General features: G+C 42.9%; 1 protein-coding gene across 1 annotated transcript; it reads right to left on the bottom strand.

Moving 5' to 3' along the window:
* Window positions 1-2,895: 2,895 nt before the first annotated feature.
* On the bottom strand, window positions 2,896-11,053 carry LOC115101885 (5-hydroxytryptamine receptor 6-like). The gene is made up of 3 exons (XM_065006128.1): window positions 9,775-11,053; window positions 5,466-5,600; window positions 2,896-3,520 (listed from the first exon to the last, which is right to left on the bottom strand). Exons 1-3 carry the CDS (start codon window positions 10,747-10,749, stop codon window positions 3,167-3,169), a joined length of 1,464 nt encoding a protein of 487 aa, XP_064862200.1. The 5' UTR covers window positions 10,750-11,053; the 3' UTR covers window positions 2,896-3,166.
* Between the last annotated feature and the right edge of the window lie 786 nt (window positions 11,054-11,839).

The following is an 11,839-nucleotide window of genomic DNA, read 5'->3' as shown; positions in this document are numbered from 1 at the left end:
GAAATCAAAAGAAATCAGCCAAGACCTCAGAAAAAAAACAATTGTAGACCACAAGTCTGGTTCATCCTTGGGAGCAATTTCCAAACGTTCATCTGTACAAACAATAGTACGCAAGTATAAACACCATGGGACCAGGCAGCCATCATACCGCTCATGAAGGAGACCTGTTCTATCTCCTAGAGATGAACATACTTTGGTGTGCAAAAAGTGCAAATCAATCCCAGAACAAGAGCAAAGAACCTTGTGAAGATGCTGGAGGATATATGTACAAAAGTATCTATATCCACAGTAAAACCCTGACCTGTGCGGAGAGCTCCTTGGTCTCCATGGTGCACTTGCTTCGTGTTGCAGACTCTGGGGCCTTTCATAACAGGTGTATATGTCCTGAGATCATGTGACAGATAATGTGACACTTAGATTGCACACAGGTGGATGTTATTGAACTAATTATGTGACTTCTGAAGGTAATTTGTTGCGCCAAATCATAATTAGGGGCTTCATAGTATAGGGGGTGAATACATATGCACATACCACTTTTACGTTGTTTAATTTTTTTTTAATGTCCATTACATGAAATCCAAATAAAAATCTATTTAAATTACAGGTTGTACTGCAACAAAATAGCAAAAACGCCAAGGGGGATGAATACTTTTGCAAGGCACTGTATACAGTGACCCCAAAAGTTTGGGGTCACTTAGAAATGTCCTTGCTTTTGAAAGAAAAGTACATTTCTTGTCCATTAAAATAACATCAAATTGATCAGAAATACAGTGTAGACATTATTTATGTTGTAAATGATTATTGTAGCTGGAAACTGCAAATGTTTTATGGAATATCTACATACAGGCGTACAGAGGCCCATTATCAGTAACCATCACTCCTGTGTTCCAATGGCATGCTGTGTTAGCTAATCCAAGTTTATCATTTTAAAAGGCTAATTGATCATTAGAAAACCCTTTTGCAATTATATTAGCACAGCTGAAAACTGTTGTTCTGATTAAAGAAGCAATAAACCTGGCCTTCTTCAGACTAGTTGAGTATCTGGAACATCGGCATTTGAGGGTTCAATTACAGGCTCAAAATGGCCAGGAACAAAGACTTTCTTCTGAAACTTGTCAGTCTATTCTTGTTCTGAGACATGAAGGCTATTCCATGCGTAAAATTGCCAAGAAACTGAAGATCTCGTACAAACTCATTTCACCAATCCGTGCAAACTGGCCCTAACCAGAATAGAAAGAGGAGTGGGAGGCCCCGGTGCACAACTGAGCAAGAGGACAAGTACACTAGAGTGTCTAACAGACGCCTCACAAGTCCTCAACTGGCAGCTTCATTAAATAGTACCAGCAAAACACCAGTCTCAACGTCAACAGTGAAGAGGCAAATCTTGGATGCTGGCCTTCTAGGCAGAGTTGCAAAGAAAAAGCCATATCTCAGACTGGCCAATAAAAATAAAAGATTAAGATGGGCAAAAGAACACAGACACTGGACAGAGGTACTCTGCCTAGAAGGCCAGCATCCCAGTTGCCTCTTCGCTGCCAGTTGAGGACTTGTGAGGCGTCTGTTTCTCAAGCTAGACACTCTAATGTACTTACTTACTCAAATGTGTACTTATTAATGTACTTACTCTTACTCAATTTTCTTTGATGAACAAATACGTTTAAAAAAAATGTAAGATGGTTAAATAAAGTGCAAAATGATTTGTGCACTGGTCCTATAAGAGCTCTTTGTCCCTTCCCACAAGCCCGGTTGTGACGACAACTCACATTCATTCTTATGTTTAATAAATGTATCGTATAGTGTGTGTGTGGCAGGCTTACAATGATGGCAAAAAACAACATTTGAGAGTGCGCTGACCCTGGTGCTAGTGGGAGTACACAGCTGGAGGTTGAATGTTTGAAGGGGTATGGGACTATAAAAAGTTTGGGAACTACTGTTAGAGTATATATTTTTTTTAATGAATAGGTTTAGGCTATAAGGCCCATGCATTCGACAGAGAGAAAGAATATTTTCTGACTGGACATTTTGCACAGCTTTGGTGGAGTTCTCCGCTCTGTGTAGCCTACCGTTCTCTCTTGCGTTCTGTATATAACATTTATTGAAATAGGCTATAGCAAATAGGAATAGGGAAATATCTCGGAATGTCACTCGTGCCCGACTCTCGTGCGCGGCGCCAGTCAAGTTCAAATAAACTAAACCATTGCCTGTCACATCACGATGTCGTCACCGTCAACAATGGCTGCAGTATATAAAGCAGAATTTAGCAACATGGTGAAATCTATAAAGTGTCAAATAATGTCCAGTTATTACAACAAGTCCACGGTATACATATTTCATTTCCATCTACGAAGGGTTGAAAATATGTCCAGAAAGCCCACTTTTCCTCCTCCGAAAATATAGTGTTCTGGGTAACCTGCAACATAGTTCTGAGGGGAATGCCGCCCATAAAGACAACGGTGCAGCTTCCCATCTCGAGTTTGAGGGAACGCATCAACACATGGGACCAAACAGGCGAACATAGGAGGTTATGGGACCAACTGCAGTTCTTCTGCCTCTTCTCAACTTGAATTACCAACAACATCACAGTTGTCTGCGGACAGACCTCCTTTAGCTTCTCAGCACACTCAGGTGCCAGAACACTCAGTGAAGACATTAGTGGACACAAATGGCAACTTCCAGTGAAAAACATAATTGAACTAAACATGAACGTGTGAACCCCTTAGGGCTTTTAGATGTATTTAACTATGGCAGCCTAATAAGTGATGAATAATGTATGCACTGTATAGTGTGTTAAAGTAATGTAATTTTAATGTAGGCAGGATGTTAATTAAAAACATTTAATTACAATACTATTTATAGCCATCCTCCCACTTTTGTGGATATGAAGACAATGCAGCATGAATGAGTCCCTGGCATTTTTTATAATTGTTATCACAGTGATGTCATCTAATGCAGTCACCCAGTGATTCTCAGCACCTAGCTCTCTCTCATCCACTCCTGCCCTGTATGCTCACTAAATTGCACAGTCTAGATTATTTTTCCAACTTGCTACCACCCACAAGTGCTGCTTTGATGAGTTTAACATTACACCTTCCTCCAACCTTTCCCCTTGGTGGTAATAAGTTACAGTATGTAACATCTCTTCACACTCTACTCTCCATCCTCCCCTTCAGTCCAGCGTGTCCACCTGATTGGGCAACAGCAGGGGCAGCTCAATCCCTGCGTGGTCGTTGTCAAACAGGTTGACGGAGTCTGTGGCGGTGGCGGGGGGCTGTGGGGGGTCGGAGGTCAGGGAGGGGGGCTCCGTGGGCAGGTTGGGCTCACCGGAGTTGCGGAGGGAGAGGGAGAGCGCCAGTGAGGGTCTGTGGGGCGAGTGGGTGGAGCAGCAGGGCAGCAGCCTCCCCAGGGCCCGTTTGAAGTCACGCATGAACAGCGGGTAGATGATGGGGTTCATGGTGCTGTTACAGTAGCCCAGCCAGGTGATGGCGTCAAAGAGCGCCGGGGGAACACACTCACATACCGCCTGACGAGAGCGAGAGAGAGAGAGAGAGAGAGAGAGAGAGAGAGAGAGAGAGAGAGAGAGCAAAAGGCAGGCACCGGGGTTGTGTTCAGTATGTACGTAGCATGAAGATGTTGTGAAACAATTTTTTTAATGAAAAGTATTCTTGTAGGAAATATGTAGCCAGTAAGAGGTAAAAGAGAAAATAATATTGTAAAGGCTCTTTTCATTAGTGTACAGAACCTAAGTAGAACATATATATATACATACACACACACACACACACACACACACATATACACATACATATACACCTATATATACTGCTTATACATATAGGGACATAACCCATAGAAGGGTGAAAGACTGGCTCACTATGGTGTATCAGAGAGAAAGGGAGAAGACTGCTGTTGCTGTCCTATATTATGAAGATGAATGAGGGAGGCAGTGAGTGAGATGCTGAAAAAGGGAGGGGGGTGTTCACATACCACATTGCATGTGAAAGGAAGGCAGACACTTGAGCCCTCTGTCTGCTATATTCTGGAGGAGTGAAGTGAGGGACACAGATGGGAAATGAAATGACTGGATCATTGAAAGCCTGAAAGCAGGACAACGATAAGTACCAATTTAGATTAAATCCTTTTATGTCACACACTTAATCCTGAAGATTAACATGCTCCCCTTGATTTTAGATAATGAGCAAATGGTGAAGGGGGGTACATTTTATGTTTGGCTTCTTTCTCACCTAATCAAGCATCTTATCATTTTTCTCCCTAAAATTCTACAACCCCAAAAAAGACCATGGTATTGACACATTCTTGGGATGAGCCCCACCCCCCCAATTGTATTTCACACATTGCTTTCATGCTGAACCACATGGCAACACTCCAGCAATGATAAACCTGGGTGACGGAACAGTAAAAACACCCAATCGAGTCACTGAGGCGAATGAAATATGGAGCTCAGATGAAGACCACAGACCTGAATTGAAAGAAATAGGATTCCAAAACATTAGTTTTTCACTGTGAATGAAGATATACTCTACATGTGAGACATTTTACAATAATATTACAATTTAAACATTTGTTTTGGCAAAAGTCAAATAAAAAAGTTTGTCTGTCTCCTAGAATTTGGTACTAAATTCAAGAAGGATGAGTGGACATTAAATATACAGTATGTTCCAGTAGATAAAGGAACATTTTCAAGCAAAATTCCTGTCTTTAATTTTCTTCACTTGACCGACATCCATTTCCATTCATACAATCAATCTATTTAGTATCCACTTGACCCCACCCCCTCCCCGTTTTGGTGCCCGTTTTGGTGCCCGTTTTGGTATTTTCTTAGCACGACACAGTTAGTTCAAATAACTGAGTTTGGGAAACCCTATTCTAGCTGACACCTTTCCCACAGGAATAAGGCAACCTCAGAGCACACACAAAGCTAACTTAATTGCCATAAGATGGAGCGTCACACACGGAATGGATGTGGTCCAGGTTCTGTAATACAGGGAATAATTGGCAATGAATAGGGAGGGTGTACACAAACATAATGATAACAGATGTGCTATACAATATACTGTGTGCATGTGGGTTGCAAGTTTCGACCCTGAGAAGATGAGCTTCAACCAATTTATAGATTTCTATTCATCTCCGCTCAGAGCAGCTAGCTGATCCCCCTAGTGTTGAGCTCATAATTTTTTGAAAAGCCCTCGATTGAAATGTGCTTTGAATCCCAAAGTTTACTGCAAGCGCTGCAAGAGGAAACAATATCATTGATATCGAAGAGAAATAATGACCAGATTTGATTGTGCATTTTATAGGCCAATTTCTTTATTAATGTGGAGGTAAAGTGAACGTTTGGAAATTGAGATTTCAGGAGAACATGTATATTCTTCTATGCTTGACATTAATGTAATAGTATGTTTAAATCACTCTTTAATAAAGAGGCCGATACAGTTTGAGCCACTGACCTGGGCCATGTTGGTGATGAAGAAGGGCAGCCAGGCGCTGAAGAAGAGGCCCAGCAGGACTCCCAGGGTCAGACTGGCCTTCACTGCCCTCCGTCCCTGGCGGTGGGCCAGCCGCCGCTCGCTGTTCACCGACAACTGAGGACAGAGGGACAGACAGGGCGGTCAGAGACAAGGGCCGTGTCCGAATACCTATACTTGCATCCTAAATAGGCCATTTGAGTATGCAAAAACAAAAACGGTTTAATAGTGTGCGACATTTCAAAAATCAAGTATACTTTAAATCCCCGGATGTCATACTAATTTCGGTTTGACAACAGCTGGTTAATTAGATATGGAGATGCGCTACCGAAATCAACTAAAAGCGGGAAACAACGCAATAATGTATTCTAAGTATGCAAAAATAGGTTTTATAGAATGAGAATTTTAAAAAATCTAGTATGGTTTAAAATGCCATGATGTGATGGCCTATTCATTTCAGTTCTTCATCTAGTATCATTTGATGCACAGTTTTCCATAATGCATTGGAAGAGGTTGGCTGCAAGTGATAGGCCCTGGTTGTCTTCAAATAGCCAGACAAAAAAACTAGGCTGCTTAATTGGGAAGATGCTGAATAGCGGATTTCTGTTTTCTCATTGAAAAGTGTTTGTTCTCTTTTAAACTACACTGAACAAAAATATAAACACAACATGTAAAGTGTTGGTCCCATGTTTCATGAGCTGAAACACAGTGGGGAGAACAAGTATTTGATACACTGCCGATTTTGCAGGTTTTCCTACTTACAAAGCATGTAGAGGTCTGTAATTTTTATCATAGGTACACTTCAACTGTGAGAGACGGAATCTAAAACAAAAATCCAGAAAATCACATTGTATGATTTTTAAGTAATTAATTTGCATTTTATTGCATGACATAAGTAAAGACGTGTTCTCCCCACTGTAAATGATCCCAGGAATGCACAAAAAGCTTTTCTCTAAAATGTTTGTTTACATTCCTGTTCGTGAGCATTTCTCCTTTGTCAAGATAATCCATCCACCTGACAGGTGTGGCATATCAAAAAGCTGATTAAAGAACATGATCATTACACAGGTGCACCTTGTGCTGGGGATTTGTCACGCAACACAATGCCACAGATGTCTCAAGTTTTGAGGGAGAGTACAATTGGCATGATGACTGCAGGAATGTCCACTGTGTAACCATGCCAGCCCAGGACCACATCCGGCTTCTTCACCTACGGGATTGTCTGAGAACAGTTGATGAAACTGTGGGTTTGCACAACCAAAGAATTTCTGCACAAACTGTCAGAAACCATCTCAGGGAAGCTCATTTGCCTGCTTGTCGTCCTCACCAGGGTCTTGACCTGACTGCAGTTCGATGTCGTAACTGACTTGGGCAAATACTCACCTTCGATGGCCACTGGCATGCTGGAGAAGTGTGCTCTTCACGAATGAATCCTGGTTTCAACTTTACCGGGCAGATGGCAGACAACGTGTATGGCATTGTTGGGGCAAGTGGCTTGCTGATGTCAACGTGTGAACAGAGTGCCCCATGGTGGCGGTGGGGTTATGGTATGGGCAGGCTTAAGCTACGGACAACAAACACAATTACATTTTATCGATGAAAATTTGAATGCATAGAGATACTGTGACGAGATCCTGAGGCCCATTGTTGTGCCATTCATCTGCTGCCATCACCTCATGTTTCAGTATGATATTTCACAGCCTCATGTCGCAAGGATCTGTACACAATTCCTGGAAGCTGAAAATGTCCCAGTTCTTCCATAGCCTGTATACTCACCAAACATGTCACCCACTGACCATATTTGGTATGCTCTGTATCGACATGTACGACAGTGTGTTTCAGTTCCCGCCAATATCCAGCAACTTCGCACAGCCATTGAAGATGAGTGGGACAACATCCACGGTCCACAATCAACAGCCTGACCAACTTTATGCAAAGGAGATGTGTCATGCTGCATGGTCACTGGTTTTCTGATCCATGCCCCTAATTTTAAAAAAAAGTGTCTGTGACCAACTGATGCATATATGTATACTCAGTCATGTGAAATCCATAGTTAAGGGACTAATTAATGTATTTAAATTGACTGATTTCCTTATATGAACTGTAACTCAATAAAATCTTTGAAGTTGTTGCATGTTGCGTTTATATATTTTTTCAGTGTAAATACTAAACCATCTTTTAATTTCTGAATTTGTCGGCACCGTGGATCTCGGGATGTGTCTGCGTTGTTGAAATCACATCAGTCATTTATGGATCAAGCCTTAGCAGTCGTTTTGATCTCGGTCCCACTGATCAGTGCTTTAGTTTATGTTGCTGTCCAGCAGTTCCAGGTTTTTCTATGCAATAGCCTTTTGATGTGAACATTTGAAAAGTTTTGGTGTGCCTACTAGGCTATTTTATCTAATGTATATGTTGCAGGACTTTGGTTTCACTAATGCATTTGTTGAAATTGAACCAAATTATATGTTTCTGTCTTCAGAGTTTTTTAAATAGGATAAATGGATTATATGGGCTAAAGTGTAGGTTGAATGTGATAGTCTGCAAATAACCAGCCTGAGTGAGCCCATAACTCAATTTCTATTCTATTCCGAGTTTAGAGAAATTAATCAAATTTGAAATTAGATATTATCATGCTGGTCAATGTGATGCATGTCTGAATTTGGAAAAATCCACATATCCAGTCAGGAGCTGCTACTGTGTTGCGGCTGTGGCATACTGTAGCGCCTCCTTTTTACTAAACGGTAGGTGCTAAATAGTAGGCTATGCGACAATGAGTACATAGTATGCCGTTTTAGTATGTAGTATGCTAGTATAGGTATTCGGACACGGGCAAGGACTGCATCTCAATGTATCCAAAAAACCTAGGTATTTATTTAATTTTACAAGGTAGCTACAGGTCTACATTGTTACATGATTCTTAAAACATTTTACAGACACTCTTATCCAGAGTGACTTACAGGAGCAATTAGGGTTAAGGACTTTGCTCAAGGGCACATCGACACATTTTTCACCTAGTTGGCTCTGGGATAAGAACAACGCTCTTAACCTCTAGACTACCTGCCGCCCTAAAACTGTTTACCTGTTCGTGGCATGCACAATTTCAAGGATTTGCAAATGAACTTGAATGAAAACAATGAAGTGGAATTAAAACAATATTTCCAGGGTGAGCACAAATCTAATGCATAGAAAGTTATTTGTGTACAAACAGCAAACCGGTATAAATAGCTTTAAGCACCTATGTAACAATGTGCACTTACACAAAAGCTAACATTTATAGCTGGATTAGCAAAAGAAAATAAATTATAGCTTCCACCAAATTCCTTTCAGGAGAAGAGACAAGAAGATGTCACTTTAGATGCATCCTTGGCCTGATTTGTCGAGGAGTCTCAGAAAAAATGAAAGGTATGTAGGCCTAACTCTTGCATTTAACAAGATGTAATGCTCACATTGAAAGAGATGTGAAGTGTTGTTGAAAACATTGAAAAGTCCGTGTGGAATAACATTGTTATGAATCACTTTCCAAGGCCTTCAATCTCAGGAGTGTAGCACAGGTCATTGACTAGAAAAATACAATGAAATGTCTGTGCCATTTATTCTATCAACCAGTTTTCCATTAACAGGCGCCATTGCCCCTCCTCCCTCTTTGTATCTTTCAGAGGATTTGTTATTGACCATGAATTTCTGTTGGGCAGAACATAATCTGAAACACAACCAAAACAAACTGCAAATGCATTCAATACATTTGTAAAGTCACAAGCTTGATGCAATCATTGTGTGCTAGTAATATGGGATCAAACACTAAACTTTTGACTAAATTGAATAGTCTTTAAGTGATTTTCAAATGTGGGGGATTAGATACATAAAGTGTATTCATTTCTAAACTGTAAAACAGATATGCATGAAAACACTCATAAACGGTGACATTCTGTACTGTTGTCTCATATATATATTTTTTATGCTGGAGTATAGACCCAAATTGAAAGTTTTAGCTACACAGTCCAATAAATACGTAGGGGAGTGTACACACACCTAATCAGCCCACAACACCTTCGTAATCTCAAATTCTTGAATCCATCTCCCAAGTCAATGGCTGTGTCCTAATTATTTTAGCTAAATCCCCACATTTGTTTTCCTTCATGACAACTAATCTGAGAGGGCATGAGAGGCAGAGAAGGCACCATGGTGGAAACCTATCCAGGCACACACTGATCATACAGGGACGGATTATACAGCATTGGGATGTAGCCTCATTGTATCCCCCTTCATTTCCTCTACCACCCCACGCTCTCACCGGCACGTGGCGTGACACAGGGTTCTCCTGATGACTGTAGTCATCTCCTTCGAGGTGAGCATGTCCGGCGGCGCCCCCACCTGGTGATGGAGGGTGAGAAGGCTCCCCAGGCGAATGATGCGGGTACGGAGGTTGACTTAGCGCCGCCACCCGCCTCGCCTGTCTCCGCGCCGCCAGGAGAATCTGACAGTAGGTGAAGCAGATGGCACTGGATGGCAGGAAGAAGGTGAGGACTGACGCCACCAGGGCAAAAGGAAAGGTAACCCGCAGACAGCACTGGAAGGACAGGCCACCGGACTGCGACAGCTGGAAGTAGGAGGCGTGGTACCACAAGCTCAGCTCTGGGTATGTGCTGACGTTGGCACTGCCAGCCCCGTGCATTGGGGAATGGCCACTCCCATGACCCAAGCTGTGCCAGTTCATCTTGATGGGCAAGAAGGAGGTGAGGGCGGCCAGACCCCAGGCCCCTCCCACCAGAAGCAGGGCCCGAGGAGGGGTCATCCTCTGCTTGTAGCGCAGCGGCGAGATGATGAGGAGGTAGCGGTCCAGGCTGATCACACACAGGTTGAGAATGGAGGCACTACAGCACATGACGTCGAAGCAGAGCCACACGGGGCAGAAGCCCGGCCACAACACCCAGGCCCCGTACAGCACATTGAGCATTGCCGGCGGCATCACCACCAGAGCCACCATCAGGTCAGACAGGAAGAGAGACACCAGGAAACAGTTGGAGGTGTTGCGTAAGGAGCGTTGGGCAAACACCAGAGCGATCAACAGAGTGTTGCCACAAGCCGTCATCAGGATGATGAGGGATAACATGCACGCCAACAGCCACGGACCACTGCCACTGATGCCCCAGGCACTGGTTTCGGACAAGCTGCCATTGGAACTCCCTAAAGGGTTAACAGCATCCCCACTTGCAGTTGCTGCCTCTAAGCCAGGTAAGGTTGAGTTGTCCATAGCGGTGGTTGACATTGGTCAATGTGAGAGCTTCCCTGTTCCTCTTCCAGTCTGTGAATGCCAACAATTGCTGTGAAGCACAAAATGTATGTGACCTCTGGTGCTAGTTAGTGCTGATAAAGCTTTCCTGACACTTGAGAAGAATAAAAAGAAGCCACTGAGGTCCTGTTTTGATCATCCGTTCACCACATTCTTCATAGGGTTAACAGAGGGGCCCATCAGTCATTTCTGTGAAAACCTCTTATTGGCTCCTGTTGCAGTTGTGATAAGAAGTGTCGGCAATGATTCTATCTCTTCGTCGTGCCCAATAGTCCTGCTTTCCTCAGCGTTGGAGCCAGAGTGAGCAATTCTGTGGCTGTATGTTTCAAAGCTGCGTGTCATGATGACACTCGCTGGGGGGAGGGCAAATTGAGAGGTGGGCTACAACATGTGAGAGCAAAGGCAGCTTGAGTGGAATGGCAAGAAGAGGGAAAAACAACAAATTCTCCAAGTTATTCTTTACTACACACACACAAGGTTAATGGTATTGCTCCTGTTGGTGTTTGGTTGTTTGTGTGAGAGAGAGCTGTGTGAAGTCTATTTGCTACTCCTTGTGGATATGTGAATCTCAAGTCTTTGTGTTGAATAGAACATACTCCACTGTGAGGGTGTCATTTGTAAGCAAGGCTCTGGCCACAAGTGCTCTACAGGTATCATGGTTTTTGTCGTGTTCCCTCCTGCTAATCCCCGTGCCGGCCACTCCAGCTCACCTCCCAGCCAGAGCACTCCGCTCCCGGGGAAGGAGCGTGTCTGAGCCTTGAGCTGCTAATACATGCCGGTGCACATTCACAGCTAGGTGATGCAAATTCACAGCAAGGAGACATTGTGGGACATATGTGGAACAATTTAATTTAATAGCCTGTGATTCTGACATTCTTGCATTATTTCTGTGAAAAAATAAATGTATTGACTCCATTTCTTCGTATGGTATATATCAGGGTTACTCAAGTACTATTTGGAAAGGACACGTCACACATATTTCCTAGGTGGCAAAGGTCCGGATGGATAGCCATTTAACGGCATAGTAACAAACCCCCACCTCGCAACCCATGCAACCCCAAACTGT

Source organism: Oncorhynchus nerka, linkage group LG20, assembly GCF_034236695.1.
Source record: "Oncorhynchus nerka isolate Pitt River linkage group LG20, Oner_Uvic_2.0, whole genome shotgun sequence".
Taxonomy (NCBI): Eukaryota; Metazoa; Chordata; class Actinopteri; order Salmoniformes; family Salmonidae; genus Oncorhynchus; species Oncorhynchus nerka.
Note: the sequence above shows the minus strand (reverse complement) of the source record. Positions and strands in the feature narration are given on the sequence as shown.

What these genes read in the sequence shown, in the direction of transcription:
- LOC115101885 (XM_065006128.1), bottom strand. Translation starts at nt 10,749, where the DNA reads ATGTCAACCACCGCTATGGACAACTCAACCTTACCTGGCTTAGAGGCA. An exon ending in CTGTGTCACGCCACGTGCCG is followed by an intron (nt 5,601 to 9,774) that starts GTGAGAGCGTGG and finishes CTCTGTCCTCAG; the next exon opens with TTGTCGGTGAACAGCGAGCG. An exon ending in TCATCACCAACATGGCCCAG is followed by an intron (nt 3,521 to 5,465) that starts GTCAGTGGCTCA and finishes CGCTCTCGTCAG; the next exon opens with GCGGTATGTGAGTGTGTTCC.